General features: G+C 36.4%; 1 protein-coding gene across 1 annotated transcript in view; it reads right to left on the reverse strand.

Moving 5' to 3' along the window:
- Positions 1 to 18,627, reverse strand: part of ppk9 (pickpocket 9) — a 36,141-nt gene extending 17,514 nt beyond the window's left edge. Inside the window, exon 1 of the mRNA XM_067777057.1 lies at positions 17,879 to 18,627. Coding sequence (XP_067633158.1) covers positions 17,879 to 18,627 — 749 coding nt within the window. The remainder of the gene's footprint in view (positions 1 to 17,878) is intronic.
- Between the last annotated feature and the right edge of the window lie 1,943 nt (positions 18,628 to 20,570).

Consider the following 20,570-nt stretch of genomic DNA (forward strand, 5'->3'; position numbering starts at 1 on the left):
TGTGTTAAAAAAATACCAAAGTTGTGTTAGTGTGTTTGTGAATTTTTATGAATACAAGGTGCCTCAAAGTATGTTCGATAGCTTCGAAATTTATTATGTTTCAAAATGATGGAATGTTTTTCGTATTTGTTGAGCCAAAAAATTTAAAATTATATAGAGGAACCAAAACACAACGTTTTCTCAAAACGTAAACAGAATTTTGTTTGTCACTTAGCCTTTTTTTAGTTTTAGTTCAGAAGACTAAAATTGAAACTCAGAAATTTTAAATTCAAGTTCAGAAGAATACAATTGATGTTCAGAAAGATACTATTGAAGTTCAGAAATATATATTTGAATTTTTCTGAACTTCAATTGAAATTTTCTGAGCTCAAATTCTAATTACCTGAAATTTAATTGAAGTTTCTGAACTTAAATTGTAATTTTATGAACTTGAATTGTAATTTTCTGAACTTAAACTGGAAAAGTTGTCGTCTTTTTTGGTAGTGGAAATGAGAATATAGTGTACTGTGCCCAACTGAAAGTGTACTAATAAAATCCAGTTTGAATTTTGGAAGTAGCTATTTGTCCGGATATTTCTTCTTTTACCATGCATGATTTGTTGTTGTGGGTTGTTTCCTCTACAAATACAATGGTAGTAAAATAATTTGAAAAAAGCAGAAAAACGTTCTACTACGCTGAAAATTTAGTGCATTGCGCCCAACTATGGTTAAACTAAACGCAAGCGAATTCTGATGGCTTCTATAATAATTTGCCTAAATAAATTATACTTTGTAATAAAATAAAGGGTTCGACAACTTTTTTAGGGGCTAACATGCAGTAGAGCGTACCAAGCATACAAATAATACCCTATCTAGAGTTTCGAATACACTATAAAATTCAAAAAATAGGGGCCGAATCTTTCTTTTAATATTTTGAGTGAATCTAATTTCTTTTGATATGTATATATATTTGTTACGATATGAGGGAATATGGAATGAAAGCGTAAAATAAGTGTAGGCGTGGTCTTTGGAAGTGATATTCTATTCCTAATTTTTTTTGCTTTTAGTATCATTCAAATCTATGAACTGTTGAATGAATAACTCAAATATAGAGTATACCAAAATGTTCTTTGTTTACACTACTTTGGTAGTAATATTTCACAATTAAATTACTCGCGTACTTCCCTGATAGCGTGTCAAAATCAAACGGATGAGTCATTCCTTAGCTTGCGCTGCTTTTATACTACCTGCTATCTCATTCGCCTATTTCTCATAGGCTGCAAACTTTTCACGAACAGCCTCCTCGTACAGTTCCTTATATATATATCTCATTTCTGTACTAATATTCACATTGGCATTCTTGTGGCATGTGTGTATATGTGAGAGTAATATATGTAGTAACGTCTGAGGTCCTATGCGCTCTCACTGTTGCCATACATGTATGTGTGTGTATATGACTGAGTAGTATGCGCCGTTTATTGCTGTGCACACTCTTGGCTTTGGTTTTAATATGCATGTGCGGTTATTTACTTCGCTGTTGTTGTACATTTTTTACTAGCAGCATAATGACTTATTGTATTTGCTGTTATTCACCACATCATTAAGGAATAGGGGTGATGTGTAGTAATGGTATTCTGCAAGGGGATTACAGGAGTGAGTGTAAGAGTAATCACTACATTGCGGGGTAATGTAGGAATAATGTACGTGGTATAGTTGAAATAAGATGAACGGTTTGTTACCTATGACCTATCTGTTTCTTATCGAAGGATTTTGAGCGTTTTGTCCATTTCTTATCGGCAAGTTATCGTTTGTTAGAGGTGTGTTATCAACGAGGCAATTACAAGTTATTGATTTGTCATCGAAATAATATAGATTTTCCTATCAAAAACGAAATTAACAGACGGGTAGTGATAAAAAACGAGCTATCGGTATTTGTTATTGATTTATTATCGAAAAATTATCGATGTTTAACCAAACATATATTGATTTGTTATCGAAAAGTTATCCACGTGTCAGCGATTTATTACACAAAAATAAGCGAATATTTAACAAAAATTTATCGATATGTTGTAATAAAATAATCTATTTGTTATCAGTTTGTTGTTGCAGTGTTGTCAGTTATCTGTGACTATAAGGCTTGAAAATATTAATATAGTTTAGAATTCGCTTTCAGTTGATACATTTTGCAACATCCTGTACCAACTTTTTTGTATGGTTTATTGTTATATTTCACATATACATACTTGGCAACATGCAACCAATGGCAGTAAACTCAGCCGCTTGTCTCCGCAATTTAGTTCTGTTTGGTAGCTCCTAAATAAAACGCTTGAAAAGTCAAAGTAGGAATGCAAAATGTTATTGAAGTGAAATCTGAATTTCTTTACGAAGCAAACAATTAAATACCGATGTACTAAGAACAAGAAGCCAAAGTCAAATAGTCATGATAGTCGCATTTCCGCACGTCTTCATTTGCTTGCATAAAAAAATCTAAGTTGCCCTTTGAGTCTTCAAGACAGAAATGTCGCCACAATGGCTCATAAAGCTTTCGATGCGAATCATAAAAAAAAAAACGATTGCAATTCGTTTTGCACTATTTTTTTGCAATAATTTTGTAAAATTTATAAAAATGTGCAGGCTGGGCCTTACATCTCTAAAGGGAGAATTACTCCTTTTTAAATACGACGAGTTGCATTGTTACTTCTGCATGTACGGCATAAGTCCACATATTTGTAGCTGAGCGGTAAACAGTGGTAACACCACTTTTTTTCTAGAATCGATTTGTTAATATAATTTTTAAACTTTATTTTGGCGTCTTGATCTTCTGAAAATCGATGATAGCTCAGATTTTATTAATTTGCAAATATATACTTTTTAATTTAAAAATGTTGTATCTCCATTTATCACTGAGGTAGAGAATTTACTCGCTTTGCTCATTTCTCAAAATGTACTGTTTTGGACATACGATTGTTTACCTCTCAACTACAGATATTAAAGTACATATATCTGTGGCATATAAACACTTACTTTGCTTTAATGCATTACGCCTGAATCATACGTAACAAGCTTTTGGCGTACCACTTTGATATGTCTTTGACTTTAAGTAACGAGAAATAAATTTGAAGCATAGTTTTTTATTGAGCTAGTTTTTCTTTGTGTCACCAGCTACTCACATGTAAAGCTAATGAAGCCCATCTTGTTATTATTGTAGGAGGCTAGAGCGCTCTTAGTAAGTTATCAAACTACAATGATCCATACCAGGAAGAGCTTCATAGTTCTAGCTGTTGATATTCGGCATTTGGAAGTTTGATCATCAATACGGTACCAATTTTTTAAGAAAGGGGTTCAAAGGGTATCTGGACTTCAGAAAATAGAGGATTGGTATAAAATGGAAAGAACACGCTCGTTACACGTAAAAGTAAGAAAATTGGGCCATATATTCGCTACTCTGTAGAAAACCAATTTTGATGATGAGGTTATTGCGTAAAATATTTGCTTTATAGGTATTCCAGTGGTCATAAAGTGGCTGAGAAATGCAAATACACCCTCCTACATATGTTGCGAAAGAAATTTTCTGCGTCAGTATATACATAGGGAACGTACCCAAACTACGTGAACCATTTTCTACAACTTTTTATCCCTCTCCCCCTCCTCGGTGGCCCCCGGTAGTATATTTTAAGATCCCCCCTCCCCCTTTAGTTTTAACGTAGTAGTTCATAAGTATGATTTTAAATTATTTTTTGCTAACTTAAAATAAAATGTATTTGATTTGTATTTGTTTTTATTAATTCGGCACCCGCCGCGTTACGCGAAGCTTGCGTGCATACATCTAATATATGTATAAAATTCTGCTGTCACGGTTTTAGAGGCTGAACTCCTCCGAAACGGCTGAAGCGTTTCTCATGAAATTTTGTGAGCATATTGGGTAGGTCTGAGAATTGGCCAGCGTCTACCTTTTTTCGCTAAGTGTCTAGGGTCTTGAGATCAAAACGTGAACCCGGGTACCCCTAGAATGTGTTTATACAATATGGATATCAAATGAAAGCTGTTGATGAGTGCTATAGTACAGGATAATTCTCATACAACTGGGAGGCTAGGGTCTCGAGATATAGCCCAAAACGTGGACCCGGGTACCCTAGAATGTGTTTATACAATATGGATGTCAAAGGAAAGCTGTTGATGAGTGCTATAGTGCAGGATAATTTTCATACAACTGGGAGGCTAGGGTCTCAAGATATAGCCCAAAACGTGGACCCGGGTACCCCTAGAATGTGTTTATACAATATGGATATCAAATGAAAGCTGTTGATGAGTGCTATAGTACAGGATAATTTTCATACGTCCTATTCGATTTGCCTGAAATTTCGTATATAAATTTGCCTATATTAGTATTTACGATGCCTTTTTCCGGGAAGTTTAATAGAGACGGACTTGGACTGGGATTAGGACTAGGACTGGGACTGAGACTGAGACTCGGAGTGGGACTGGGACTGAGACTCGGAATGGGACTGTAACAAAATACATGACACCCTCTGGGACTGGAAATAAGAGATGAAGAAGAAGGAGATAAACTTGAGAGAAGAGAAAAGAGAGAAGGATACTGAGAAAGAGATAGAATGAGATGAAGATGGAGATGAAGCGAAAAAGATGGAGGGAAGGGTGAATAAAGAGATAAGGAAAAAGTGTAGAGGGGTAGGGCAGAGTTAGTTGAAAAAGCTTATTAAAATGTATGCAGATCGGCCAAATTTAGAGCAGAACAACGTCTGCCGGGTCTGCTAGTATAGTTATAAGTTAATAATAAGTTAATAATATTAAGAAGAAAAAATTTATTTAAAAACATATCCGAACAACAACATTTATAAAGTATTTTTCTTTATTATTTCTTTTCATCTAATTCAACTTTAACGATAACACTTCCAGCATCAAGCCACTGGGATACATCGTAGATTATGGAAGCAGTAGCATCAAGAGTTTCCTCAGACGTATTTATTATTTTTTTTCCTCGTCGACAGCCTCGTTGTATCCACTGCGCGCTTTGCTCCACGATACATAAGATCTCTTTGCATTACCGTGCACGTTTTTCTGATGATTTTTTCATGGAAATTTTTGACGCGAAATAAATTCTACAAAAAAATTGCAAGATTTTCTAGAGATTATTGACTACGTGACAAAGTCTTAATACCTCTCATCCTCCTTGTGACCAGGTGTAAAAACTAAAGAAACACCCTCCCCCCTAAAGGGTTTACTTAATTTGGGTACGTTCCCATACATATATAGCAGTATTTGAGTTTAGCATACTTTAAGGCGCCGCGATACTTCGAACGTCGATTCATACAAAATTTAAATGTAAACTCTTTAAAACTAGAAACTAGCCACGAAACCAAAGAGCATAAATATAATAAGAGCCGTCACTCGTTATTTTTTAGGCATTTACTCGATGTAAACTATGAGGTAGTCGCTACTTTTTTTAGGGCGAGATGTTTATAAATGTCTTCTATACATTTTCATGGGGTATTTGTGTTTATTTTTCCGACTATATTTAATTAATTATTTAATTCACGTTTGCATTAAGTGACAACACCGTATGGATAAATGGAAGGCAATTCAAAAATGTCCCTCATAAAACAAAAGTAGCGACTACCTCACAGTTTACATCGAGTAAATGCCTAAAAAATAACGAGTGACGGCTCTTATTATATTCATCCTCTTTCACGAAACTATTCACGAATGAATTTCTACATACACGTATACGTATATATGTATGTGTGCATCTATTAAATTTTGGAGATTAGAATGCTTAACGCTTTAAGTGTGAATAAAACTTATACAAAACTATTTTATTTGTTTGAAATTGCACTTTGCCAACAAAAATGCAAACAAATTGAGAAATAATTTTGAGTGGATGATATTGGAGAAAAACTTTTCAAAATACATAAAACCATTTCAGTAGTACAAAAGAGAACAATCATGTCACTAAGCAGTAAAATTAAAGTGTCAAGACATTAAAGTGACTATTTCTTTGTTAGAGTTAAACACAATGGAAATATGTATGCATTTGGAATTGGCGCCTAAGAGCTTGAAGTTTTCGACAATTTTGTACCATGAAATGCCAGCACATATATTAAACACAAAAATGTTTGCAAGTATGTGTAGATGTATGCTTGTGTGTGCCCACTACTCTTGTCTGCGTTATTTGTAGAGACAGTTGAGATATTAACTTGGGAACAAATATGCAATAAGTTACTAAGAAATAAATAAGAATTTTCGTAGCTCAAGCTAAGTAATAACGAATTTTGTGTACTTAAATTGTTTTGTTGACAATGCGAACAAAATGTACATACTTTTGGCTAAAAGCGTTGGACACTCACTTTAATATATGTATGTATATGTGCCTCCACATTTGAGTTTAATACACCGTGGTGTTATGGTAGCGTGCACCGCCTACCACATTGTATGCCCTCGGTTCACACCACGAGCAAAGCAACATCAAAATTTTAGAAATAAGGTTTTTCAATTAAAAGGAAATTTTTGTAAGCGGGGTCGTCCCTCGGCAGTGTTTGGCAAGCGTTCCGAATGTATTTCTGCCAAGAAAAGCTCTCAGTGAAAACTCATCTGCCTTGCAGATGCCGTTCGGAGTCTGCATAAAACATGTAGGTCCCGTCCGGCCAATTTGTAGGAAAATCAAGAGGAACACGACGCAGATTGGAAGGGAAGCTTGGCCTTAGATCTCTTCGGAGGTTATCGCGCCTTACATTTATTTATTTTTTTTTTTACAAACAAAAGTGGACATTGGTTACTGTTTCTATATTTACAAATCTTTCTCTTAGTTTATTAAACGTTTCTTCTTCCTCTTATTGTTGCTATTTGTACGCCTTCGCAGCATTTGAACAAGTTGATGTTATATATTTATTTTGCTGCTGAAATATTATGTACTTCGTTCGTTGTATTTATATAAGTCATAAGCAAATAGGTACTCGTACATACGCACATATCATATTGATTGCTATACATGGGAGATGTTATCGTTGGTATGTTTGTTGTTTGTGTTCATAATTTGACAAACATTTTTGTGACAGATATTTTTCATGAAAGTTTAATACGTACTTTTTATAAATAGTGGAAGTGAGAGGTGAAGTGAAAGTGAGAGTGGGAGTGGGAGTGGGAGTGGGAGTGGGAGTCCGTGTAAGGGTTAAAGGGGCAGTGGAATTGATAGGAAGAGGAAGGAAAAATGTGAGATAGAAAGAAGAGAGTGATAAGGAGGTGAGTGGAAGTAGTAGTGAGAGTCGGATCGGAGGTGTAAGTGAACGTGCGAGTAGAAGTGAGAGTGAAAGTGTAAGTGTGAGTAAAAGTGGTAGTGAGAGTGGGGGCATATGCTTGACTGGGAGTGGGAATTGTGCTGGAAGTGGGAGTAGGGTTAAGAGTGGGAGTAAAAGTGGAAGTGTGAGAAATCTCGGAATAGGAAGGAGAAATGTAAGACAGAGAAAAAGACAGTGATAAGGAGGAGTAAGAAAATTTTTCAAATGTAGAAAGCCAATTTTCGGGAGGACATAGCCTTGTGCTTGTATTTGTATAAGAATGAGGACCCCTTTAATTCTTCGTCATTTCCTGGCCTATTATTATTTCTAATTCTGAGTTTTGAGAGTTTCCAGCGCTGTATTTGTGCTTAAATTTTGGGGAAAATATTTCTTTTATCGCGTGTCTCAAGTGGAAGCGAGAAACGTTGCTATAATATAAAGACAGAAATTATTTCTTACGGAACATTCGAAAAGATTTCAGGGTATCAGAAACGTTTGAAGCTTTCTGCCAGCCTACGTATGTACCTCCTTCTTCGCATCGGTATAACGCAGACTTATAACGGGTCTTTTTTCGAGACAAATGCGTGTAGTAATGCCTTAGTTATATATTGGGCTTTGTGAGCTTTGAGGCTGACTTTTTTGAGTATTGACCATGAGTGGGCGTCCACAAGAAGAAGGCTTATTAATTCTTAAATTGCTTTTTCGCTGTTTGATAACTCTGCACCCCAATGCCCGTAATGAGCAACAGTGCGATCATCCACGGTTTTCATCACTTTTAATTGATCTTCGCGACTGCCAACCTACGTCATTTTCCACCCACATTTGGTTCGTGTTCATGTTCCTTAAAAATTTATAAAATTATGTTTATTCATTTCCATTTTCCATCATAGTTTAAAATACTAGTTCTGTCAATTTCCGTCATATTAAGAACTAATTAAAAGTTTACAGAAAATTTACGCCAACGAACAGCGAGAGACCAGTTATCATTTTATTTATTTTAAATTCTTTTTTAGCGGCTCTATATTAGTTGCATTTTCCATGTAAATTTGTTCACGACGTCACTTAATCTGCATCAGAGATAATTTCGAGCTGCGTATTTATTTGATGGTTATGATGAACGCTCGGATGGAAGTTTTGCAAAGCTTTGAACACACGCGCATAGGGTAGACGGTGTTGGGTGTACGAGTCTGAGCAGCATTTGCTTCTCGGTAATGGTAATTTCGTGGAAAAAAGGATTTTTTACTATTATAACATACACTGTAGTAGGATCTGTGTGTCTTTAGGAATATGTATGTATGTGTGTTAGCATTAAATAAAAAAATACTCTGCAGGCATTAGGGTGTCATGGCAAAAAAGTGGATTACAAAATTGAGCGAGAAGCAGAATGAAAATAATGCTGGCAATAATTCAGCAAACTTTCAGCTCCACCCAACAACAGCTGCAACACATTCACATGCTTACATAAAGAAATATGATGTATCCTACTATAGAAAAACTAGCCTAGTAAGTATAACTAGTAGTTAAAATATAATTAGAGAGTGTCATTTCAGTTGTTTTAACCTAGTATGTTGAATAAACCAACGGTTCTTCGAGGACAGGAAAATTCTCCCGAAAAATAAGTCGTGTCTTTTATGCTCAAGTTCCAGCCAAAGGTAGCGCAGGAAGTATATTGGAATATTACCCCCTTTAGGTTAATAGATGAGTTCATAACCAAAAAAAATTTACTCGAAAATCAATAGATTCAGAGTTTTAAGGTTCGGATAACATTTTTTCAGCAATGCTACAAAAAATCGGAACTGAAAAACAGAACATTTTGCTGGAAGCTTCGTGGATGGAACACAAAACCACCAGCAGGTTAGGGGGCTTATAATATACCCACGGCAGGTATACCTATGGTAAGGGGGGGAGTGAATTTCCCAAATGGTTTTGTAGCGCAACCCTTTCAAGAGGTGGCTAGCGCAAGCTAAATCTCCAGCCCAATTGTCAACCTCAACTAGACATGGCGAATTTTGTTTCTTTAGCAGCCGAGGCTCTGGCAACCACAAGTTACTGATGGAAAAAGAGGTGAGGACTTTCAAGTGGGACAACGGTGGGTCAGGAGACAATCTATGGGGGCTAGCGACTAGCACACTTGATAAATTTCAAGAAGCTGCCTTTGTTGTTATTCCGTTAACGTAATTTCACGGTGTCTTCAAGGGTTTGAAAGTTGTAGCTATGGAAAATTGGCGACTAGCGAAAAATGAAATTATTACTAGTTATGTCGCGTTTCACAAATAATTTCTTTGACTGCTGGGTTCATTTTCTATGCGCTGATGTTGAAAGAGTAAAAAAAAAGAATAAAATTATTCCAGAAAAATCTCTGCGGTGTACATATGTGATACCATGGCAGCTAACAACAGGTCAGTTGATATGGTAACATATATATGTATATGTAAACGCATATCTTTTCTCTAACAGCCTCATGCATATTCATTTACAGGGTGTACAGAATTTTTTGACTTAAGCTCATGAGGGATCAGAACGAAAATCGGCAATGACAATGGATGGCACAACACCGAAACCGGTTTGTCTCGAAACCAAATTTGACAAGGGATGACGAAAAATCGTTCCAATATACGTCGTTTATCCATCCTGTCGGAAAATCAACCAAAACAAAATAAGTCAGTTATGCTGAATATTTGCTAAGCTAAAATGGAGATCGAAGTTATTTATATAGTAAATTTATACTAGAAAAGCAACGATGATCAGAGCTTTGGCATTGAGAGTGATCTTTTACGTGATTTCTTGCTATCACCCAACGCATTGTTTAGAAATTTTTATTTTTTTAGAAAAGTTATTTTGTTAAGAGGATACTTATAGTAAAAAACTACATTTCACAGTTCAACTTCCTTTCTCCCAATTCCTTCCCTCTTCTAAATCTATACTTATACAAATCTCTTCTCATTTAACTCGCTATTTCGATCCTGCCAAAGCCCCACCCAGAGTTCAGGGGAGTTTCTTAATCAAAAACAAGCACACAAAAGTCTCGTGCATAGTACAGGTCTGCAAGTAGGATATGTAACAGTACGCATATACACAGCCACGTTCACCTGATAAAATAACTTGTGGATGCTATTTGGCACTGTTGTACTTCTTAGGTCCAAGAAAAGTGTAGTAGCTGCTAACGGAAACTGCGTAAAATTTTTATTGTAAAATTACAAAGAAATATCCTTAATTACTTTCAAACGAGCACTTAATTACATCTCTATTTAAAATCCATATGTTATGGACAATTTTAATTAACAAATTGTGATACTTTATTACCGGGGACGGTTGCTAAAACACGACCAAAACCGTCGGTGGAGGTATTAGTAGACGTGTTTTTGCCTCGCTTCCAATAACTCGAATACTTTTTCGCTTTTGGACTATTGATAACAGGACAAGACGCGTCTTTTCATTTCTCTTTCCACATTTTTTGGCAGGTTGTTGCATTCGGCCTGGGTTTCAAATTGTTTTTCGCGGAGAACTTTTGAACTTGTATTCTTAATACTGGAATAACTACGCGTCCTCAGATAGCCAAAATCAAGACTTTTGTATAATTTTCTGTAGGACGCATATAGGTGCACTACATTTTCATACTAAATTCGTTCAAAAAAATCTACCATCACAGCAACCCATATCTGATATTCCGCTCCTTTTTTTGTTTCACTACGTCGCTTTTCACGACAGCAACACCGGTAATTTTGACACTTCGTTCAGTGTCAAACGCATGTTCCACGCAGGTTCCACTGAGTTCCACAATAGTTTGACACTGACCGAAGTGTCAAACGGCAGTGTGTTAAAAAGAGAAAGGAATTGTTTCCTTCTCATACATATTATACTTGTAAACCTATACTATGGTCTCGTGCACAGGGTAGCACATATGAGCAGAATGGGTAAGCTCTACTGCATAAAGCAAATAAAATGAAAATGCGCATAACAAAAACAACAACGGGAAAAATGAAACAAGCTGTAAACGAACAGACGCAGTTATAGCCTAATGATAGGCGTGCGGCAGTGGAAATCTGAAAAGTCGAGTTCGATTCTAAGCTCGGGGAGATTACAATTTGTAATTTAAAAGCACAAAGATATTTGAAGAGATCTTTGGCATATCTATATCAGTCAGTATGTTGAATTATTTTCAGTTTTTTTTTATCATAATTAAATACAGAAATTATTGTGCAATACGTTAAAACTCATTAAATTTTAGGAATGTAAAAAATATTACTATTCTAAATACCCCTATGTTCTGGTATCACTATTCTGGTAACACTACGGGCTTATTCAGTTTATGTGAGGTCCTCATGGACCCGCCAGTTCAACCTAACCTATCCCCTATGTAAATATGTGGCAGTCCTTTATCATTGAAAGACTTAAATTATGAAAGTCGGCTCGGCAGATCGGCTATTTTGCTCTACGCAAGTCGGGGTCTTTAATTGTTAACATACAAAAAAAATAAAGGCAGGAGTGACTATCCGGCCGGGAAAATCTGGGTCGGCACGACAGGAGGAGAAATAAACCTTACATGCGGTAGTGCACCGTTGAATCTTTGCTCCATTAGAGCCACGTCCCTCTTATCCATCCTGTCTGAAAATCAACAAAACAAAATTAGTCTATTAATTATCTTGTTTTACCCTAAGCTATTCTCAGCCTGGTGTACAAAAGCTGTAATTCCGCATATGTGAATTTCTGCAAAAAAAAAAAAAAAAAAAAATATTGAGGAAAAAGGTAGTATATTCGCATTTTTGTTTTCATGTGCTTTTACTGTGCTTACATTAACTCTTTCCTCCATTACTAGTGAAGGAAAAAACTGAATAAAATGCGCGTTGTTTGAGATTTTATTATTTTTTGGGACAAAAGTTGGAACCAATATACATATCTATATATATTATAGCTACAAGAAAAAAATTCCGAAACTCCGTGAACATTTGCAAGTAAATGAGCTTTGATTCCGGCATGCACTCGTAAGCTCCAAGCGCAGATGTGCTATGTGAGCACTGCCCATAAAAGTTCGTTGTGTGCTAATTTGAAATTTATTAATGGTTAATCAAGTTTTTTATGTTCTTATTTTTTTCGATTTGTATTTCATCTTCACTTTCCCTGTAGAATATTAAATTTTAGGTCATGTATTTAACCTGTACTCATATTCAGAGTGATAGCGCCCAACGTTGGACCCTTCGAGAATGCCGACGAACTTGTTTTTAAATTATACATAATTTTAAGAGAAAAAACGGGCTTATTTTGGATCCCTCCCACAGAATCTTTAAATTAGAGTAGGAAATATTGTGGCTGCACTTCTCTCAGTAAACAACCGCGGTTGCGGCTAGCCAAGTTTTAGCAGTGGGTATGTGACTCTCTATGCAGAAAATAGTTTTCATAAAAAGCAACAATTTTTTTTTGTATGAGCGGACAATTCTTTTGATGTCAATAAGCGCAAAGAAATCTGGGACTACTCCTATTTGCGTAAGTAAACCTGAAGGATCTGCATCCTTAAAGGCAATGCTGCTCCATTTACTTAATGTTTTAAAGGATTAAAAAAAAGTTATTCCAATTAGAAAAGTTTTTCTAATTGACTTGTGTCTATTTCTACCATTAAAACTTCCTAGTGAAAAATCATCTTCCTTGCAGATGCCGTTCGGTTGGCATAAAACAAACACATCCCATCCTGCCAAGCACCACGCAAATTGGAAGAGAGCCTCGGCCCAAGTCTCCTCGGAGGTAAATTGCGCTAAGTATTTTTGTTAATGCTAACATTATGGCTTATACAAAAATTAATTTAATATGTATTGGATCAAGTTCTTAATTTTATATTTGCCTGAGTGTATTAAACCTCAGAACACCTATACAAATAATCATTTAATACGCTTAAATTAAAATATATATAAGAGGTGAGTGGGTGGAAACCGTTGAACTGAGAATATAAATTAAGAGAAGAGAATGATTGTTGTGGTTGAAATGCGGTTTTCGAAGGCAGCTTTACCTGTTTTCTCTACAGCTTAGCTTCTCACACGTGAGCTAGTTCAACTTTTTGTCAGCTTAAGCCAGTGACATTAAAATAGTTTGGTTAGACAAAATGTAAGCTATAAAATTGTAATTAGAGCACACGCTGGTGGGGGTAATTGAATTACAAAAAAGTAGATGGAGAAATAAGTTATGTGAGCCTTAAAGCATGCAATGCCCTTCAGGTTGCTAAATGCAAACAAATTTGGGCCCAAAATGGAAATTTCATAACTTTGGATCGCAAATGAGCATTTTGGAGAGAATTTTGCAGAAATTTCTTTGTTAAGGTGTTTTTGCAGAAAATTTTTAGAATTGGGTACTTTTGAGAAAAAACAACTGAATGAAACATAATCTAATCTGCTATGAACTAATATATTTGCCGCGGGATATTACAAATATGTTTCATACGAAAAATATGGGAATCCTGGCATATATTTAGTCTTGCAGTAATCTCATTGTGATACGACTAATCTCACTGAGCTGTAGCGGAAACGATTTCTTTTATCCTACGAACCTTCAAAGGTACTCACTCTGGCCTACCTCTTCGCCAAAAGGTTTTTGGTTAACAATGTTACCTGTAGTGCACTCGAGTGGAGCAACTTACGATATTCCAATATTTTCCTTCAGTTGCTGGGGTACGAGCACATCACTCCATCTAGAACCGGACCAAGCACGCTTCTGGGTAGAGATCTTGTTCCATTGTATATAAATAAAAATATCAATAAGGGACCTACGTATTTTATGCCGACTCCAAACGGCATCTGCTAGGCAGATAATTTTCCCTGAGAAGCTTTTCATGGCAGAAATACACTCGGAGTGTTTGCCAAACCACTAACGAAGGGCAACCCCTCTTAGAAATACCTTTTTCTAATTGAAACGATTATTATATCAATTTATGATGTTGCTTTGCCTATGATTTTAGCCCGGGTCGTTCGGTGTGATAGGCGGAGCACGCTTGGCGGCTAGGATATCTTCTGTCTTCTATTGGTGTAGTCTGAAGTTTCGGAGGTTAAACAGGAACGGAGACTACGCCCTGGAGAGACTATCTTCCTTCTCCATCCATTTCCCCGTCAATTTTACTTAATTGGGAGAATTTGGTGCCCTGAAGGTCCGAAGACCAATCTTAACTTAAATTCTCCCCTATTTCCTCAAATTTGCGCTACTTTGCGTAAAAGCTATAGGCTTCTGCGATGGTAGTGGTTTCTTATCATTGAAGGTAGTAGACTTTTGCCTAAAGTTTCAGCTTAGTTTTAAGTTTTCATCCACTCGATGTGCTATCAAATCGTACCATAGCACATAACGAAGCGAAGCCTAGGCTTTTATTTTTTTTGACTTTTTGCCCTCTATCATGAAACTTATTGTTGCATAATTTAAGGCGCATTAGATATAAGACTTTTTCTTATCGAGTTTTAGCGATAGTAGTTTCTGAAATTCGATGTTACATTTGAAAATATATACATAAATTAAATATAAATAAATATAATAAATTAAATTATAATTGCAGCTTTCTTTAAAAGCTTTCCGCGAAATAAAAGCAATGTGCAACACTTGATAATATTAAATAGCTTATTCGTGTCACAGATAAAAAACAGTTAGCTTAGCAGTGATAAGAATGTACTAAACAGTATTTTACATGCGCAAGTGACACTTTCTGGCTGTTTTTTCAATGTTTCCCCCAAAAAAGCTCGTCCCCTATAAGTATGCCTCTTCAGCTGTATGCGTTGAGTGGTGTTAAAATTTCTGTTACATTTCATGCATAAAATCGCAAACGAAATGTAAGCGTGCAAAGTTTAAACTGAATCTATTTCCGCATTGATTACAGTACGTAGTTGTTGCTATCTTCTTTTTCCTAGAGCAAAAAGGCGAGTAATAAATTCTTAAAAACTGACACGACATGACAAATAGGATTACAGAGCGAGTGCATGAGTTTAAAAACACGTTGCTTGGTAGTCGAAATAAACCTTCGTGCAAGTCTTTTTATGTGAATAGAATTTGCGAGTATTAGTTACTTAGGTTTTCGTGAGAGATCTCACACAACCAAGCGTGTGGCACGTGAGCTGTGTGGTATTGTAAACGTTTGGCTTAAAGCGGATGTAATTAGCGTAAAGTGTTTGGCGCTTGGAGGTTGAAGGTTGTTTGCTCTCATACCATGAGAAAAGAGACAGACTGTTTGTCTCCTCAGCATGCAGGGGGCTGCGAGAACTGTGTTTGTGCTGTAAGATACATTTGTCAGATAAGTCAGTTGGATGTGGAGAACTCATGCTGCGACTGACCAGTAACTGACATTACCATCGACCAAATAAATTTTGTGTGGATTAACCTACATTTCACAAAAGAACATATCATGGATGGGGGATATGGTTTGTATCTAATTTGGTTGTCTGCTTCTGGGTATTTATATTTTGGAAATATTTTGTAAGTTTCTCGTTTGGTTCATCCTGCTTCGATAGAATATCATATTAAACGCTTAACTTCAGTGTTATATTGGAATAGTGATCAATGAAATGTGATAGCTTCCGATAGCACTTAAAATATTACAAACAGGTACTCTAAGTTGTTCATCCATTCAGGTGAAAGAGGGTATATGAAATTCAGTCGCAATATGCCGAGATGTTCTTAAAAGTTCTTGATAATAGAGTACGAAGGATTTTGAGATTAAATGTACGTCTCGGCCGGCCGAACGATTAAAAGTCTACCAGATTGGAGTGCCTGCATTGCCTTACTGGTGCAAAATAGACAAAATGGGCTTTATCAAAGGTTCCAGTAGCACTCGCTAAATTAATGACTAACAATTGGATGGATAAATGAAATGAGTAGTTCATTATAACTCTTGGGGTTTTAAAGAGAACGGATGACTAACATTTAAAAACTTTTTATCGCAGTGGTAGCCATTCTTTACGCCACTGTTGGATAGCATGTTTAGGATGCTGGCACTATCACAGGACTAAGTGCCCCCTATAGTTGCTTACTACATAAAAGGTGCCCAATAGAAGGTAGAGCTTTACCAGCCAGGTAACATTGGGCTGATGTTTGAAAAAAATTACAACAAAATAGCAGCATGCGAAATGAGCGTCTATTAAACTAGAAAATCACTACTGCACTGATAGTCTGATATGCACCGATTTCTGGGTACTATTTAGAAGCTTTGAATATAAAAAAAACAGGCTGAGTCTTGCGTAATTGGGACTCGTTGAGTATAGTATGCTGAGCTTATGTCTAGTCATATGGTGAGTCTTTTTAACTGACCCCGAAGATTTATAAGAAAATCCCTCAAATAATCGATAATACTTCAGTGTGAGTTTTTTTTTGATGGGGTTACCTAAACATCTGCTTCCCTCAATAGGTTCACTCGGAAGTCTATCTCAAAACTGCTTTTTTTCCTATGTTTCATCAGGGTATAAGCTTTGTCCAAAGCTTTAAGTGATTTAATGTATTAAATTTTGTTTAATTTTGAAAAATTATGTTAAAATTGATCAAGTAAAGCTTCGAAGATAAATCGAATATGGGAGCCGTGAGAAGGTTTTTTTTTTTTTTTACTTTTTTCAGTTAATCAACTTAAAGCTGAGTATAAAAAAGGCGTGCTCTGATTAAATGATTTTTGAAGAAAAACGTGAACTTTAAATTCTGCGAGGTCAGCCTGAAACTAGTAGATTAACATCATTAACACACTTTTATTAGCTTGGCCTGTATCTATGTATGCAACGGAATCTTTGAGCTTAATTTTTGCCGATTTCTAGAAGTCTGATTAATTTGAAACTTTGTATACGTATCAAGGCTCGATGAAAATGCATTAATGTGATGTTGCGGTGACATAAGGTCAACGGCTATAAGGTCAATTGGCCTTATTACCACTTTGAATGGCCATATGTTTGACTGAAACTTTGCATGCGTATCAAGTCTCGATGAAAATGCATCAATGTGATGGCGTGGTGACATAAGGTCAACCGCCATAAGGTCAATTGGCGTTATTACCACTTTGAATGGCCATAAGTTTGATTGAAACTTTGCATGCGTATCAAGGCTCGATGACAATGCATTAATGTGATGGTGTGGTGACATAAGGTCAACGGCCATAAGGTCAATTGGCGTTATTACCACTTTGAATGGCCATAAGTTTGATTGAAACTTTGCAGACGTATCAAAGCTCGATGACAATGCATTAATGTGATGGTGTGGTGACATAAGGTCAACGGCCATATGGTCAATTGGCCTTATTACCACTTTGAATGGCCATATGTTTGATTGAAACTTTGCACACGTATCAAGGCTCGATGACAATGCAATAATGTAATGGTGGAGTGACATTAGGTTAACGGACATAAGGTCAATTGAACTTATAACCACCCCAAATGGCCATAGATTTGAAACCTTGCACATAATGCGAAAAACGCATTCATTTATTAATGATAGAAGTGGATGCTCTTACAACATTCAAAATATCTCTGCATCAGTCACACCGTCAGCCATATGGGCGTTTTCCAATTACGCATTCCATTTGTCACATACAAAACGGTAAAGTACGCAAAATCTTTCGCCCTCCAACTCATCATCAATGTAACCCCCACTCACTCAAATTAAACTCTCTCTTACCTCTCTACAAAGCTAACGCCAAATTTTGCCAAATAGGTCAACCCATGTATGGATGAGCCTTGCAAGAATTCCAAAATGAATTTACGTGCTTTAGAAGATACACCTGATGGCATAACACGCGGTTGAGCTCGAACTCGTGAAAATCGTTGCAGCCATTGACGTGGCCTTCGTATGCGTCTTATTATACCAAGTGCCTGTGATTGAGATTTCACTGTTGGCATTAGTTGCTGGCGTGAGTGCTGATGTGCTAAAGCTTTCACTTCTAATTTTCTATCGTTTTGGTGGCAAGTGGTGTGCTCAACTTTCCTTGCATCTGGGTCCATATCAGCTAAGTCCTGCGTTAGCTTAGTGTCGGAGTACTGTAATTTAGAAAAGTGTGGCAATTTTTGACGTGAATTGGTCATCGCTGGCGTAACGAAAGTTGAGTGTGTCTGTAGTGGTGCTGAAGGTATTGATATACGCCATGGCTGAACGTTTCCGTGGCCTTTCATTGTAGTTGATTGTGCTAGTGTGGTTAATCCATACCTCCTGGTATATAGTTGGTTTTGTTCGTATTCATGCAACAGCAATTGAGCTGTTGAGTTGGTCACTGAGTCCGTTGTTGTACTGCCACCTGGTGACTCTTCGCTTGATTGCGCATATGGCGGTGCATAGTTCTTGCTCCCATATTGATTTGTCTGGTAGGTGCCCTTGTTATTGTAGATATTTTGGTTTTTGTTGTTGCGTATGCTGTTGCGTGCACGTATCATAACTGAAATTATTAGTTTGGTGATGAAGGACTGGTCGTAATTTCTGTGATTTGCATACTTTGTGATTTAAGTGAATTGTACGATGTTTGAATGGAGCCCTTAAGGATCCTTGAAATTTTTTTGTGTGTATAGAAAACTGAAAAAGCAAAATACAAGTTTTGTGAAGCTGGATGGGTATGCTAGGTTTGTACATATGTAGATAAAATATAGGCGCCAAAGAAGCTATTAGAGCCGTTTCGATGTAATAGAGCTCGTACATATCCAAAGTATTTATTTAATTTTTTACATCTCCGTCTCCTTTTCCTTCTCCTTCACCTTCTCCCTCTCCCTCTTCCTCTCCCTCTCTTCTCCCTTCATTTCACTCTCTATCTCCATCTTCATCTCACTATCCCTCTCAGCTTTCCTTCCCTTCCCCTCCAGCTTCCAATGCATTGTTATCAGCCCGGATCTGTTATCAGTCTTAAGTCAAACAGAGAAGAATGCTGGAGTGATCATCGAAAGAACATTTCGTTCAATGGAAAAAAGTCTGCAATCTAACAATTCCTTGAATCAAAATTGTGGAGCACTGAATTTTAATTTAAATCCTTTAATATAATGTTTATATTAATACCAAGCTAATTAGAGTCTAGGTGCCAAATAATTTAATTTGTGTGGGCAACATTAATTAAGAGTCCATTTGAGCTCCACAATTTAATCAACACCAACTATTTAAAGTAATTTTTGCAACTTCGAAGCTCAACGAACAGCAGAGTTACATCAGCAAAAACCGCACCCATTTGCAACACCTTTCTGCCATCTCTACTAGACCAACAAGAAACATTTAGAGGATGAGAAAATGAGACTGTAAATGGATATTTGCTTAAGCTCAATTCGCTGACGGACAAGTGAAATGTGCAGATCAGCCGCATTGGATGTCAAAGTGAAGTGACAGTGCATATGAGCTCATTTACCTTTGCGACTATTATCATTACCATACAGAGCTTTTACGGTTGCAGTTAAAATATTTTTTGTTTGTGTTTCCTATAAACCATCTTCTTGCTTCACCGGCTTGCTCGCTTTGTCTTTGTTTGGTGGCAAAATGTTTTTCATTTACTTGCTTAATTTTCGCTATCAATGACGAGTTAATAAAGCCCTTTATATTGATGACCGTCATTTATACGCAGATACTCTGCATTCATTCGGTGCTAATGGACCACAAAAGGAAATATATAAATGTATAAATACAAGGGATCCAATAGCCAATATTAAAATATTTCGAAAATAAAAGAAAGGCGAGAAGAAAAATATTTCATTTAAAAATACACACCAAAAGAGGAAATTAAAATGGGCTCAATAGACAAAGTGAAATTGGTGGTGAGGTGTAAATAGGTTTTTACTCCCTTCCTTGAAAGAGGCTCTCAAGGGATTATTTTACGGAGGCATTTTATTACGTTCTGGGAAATGTTTTTGGAGACCGCAGAATTATAGCTTAAATATTATTGTTTGTCCCCTAAAGAGCGAAGCTGCTAATGAGATAATGTATTTCGCTCATACTCGTTCCAAGCGTGAAGAAAAAGTGCAAACTCAAATGAAAAACACAGTAATGTATTCACACGACTTATTCACAACTAGTACTGAAAATGCTATAATAGTTCCACAATAAAAAATTGGCGCACAAAGTGGGGCTTTGATACTATCATATAAATCTGTCACAATCTATTAACAATGGGCAATTCGAAGTGAAAGATATTTCCAAAATAGAAATGTGGTGCCCAACTTGGGGCTACACTGTTACAAATAACAGAATTGACTTTCACATCGCCAGAACAAGCCAAGTAAACTCTTCTCACCATCATATAATTGCCAAAATCTATAAATAATGAACAATTTGTAGTGAAGGAAATAAAAAAGCAAAATGGCGCCCAACATTGGGCCCGCGATTACTAAATAGTGAAAACAAGCTA

The sequence above is a fragment of the Eurosta solidaginis genome, chromosome 3 (genome assembly GCF_040869045.1).
Source record: "Eurosta solidaginis isolate ZX-2024a chromosome 3, ASM4086904v1, whole genome shotgun sequence".
Lineage (NCBI taxonomy): Eukaryota > Metazoa > Arthropoda > Insecta > Diptera > Tephritidae > Eurosta > Eurosta solidaginis.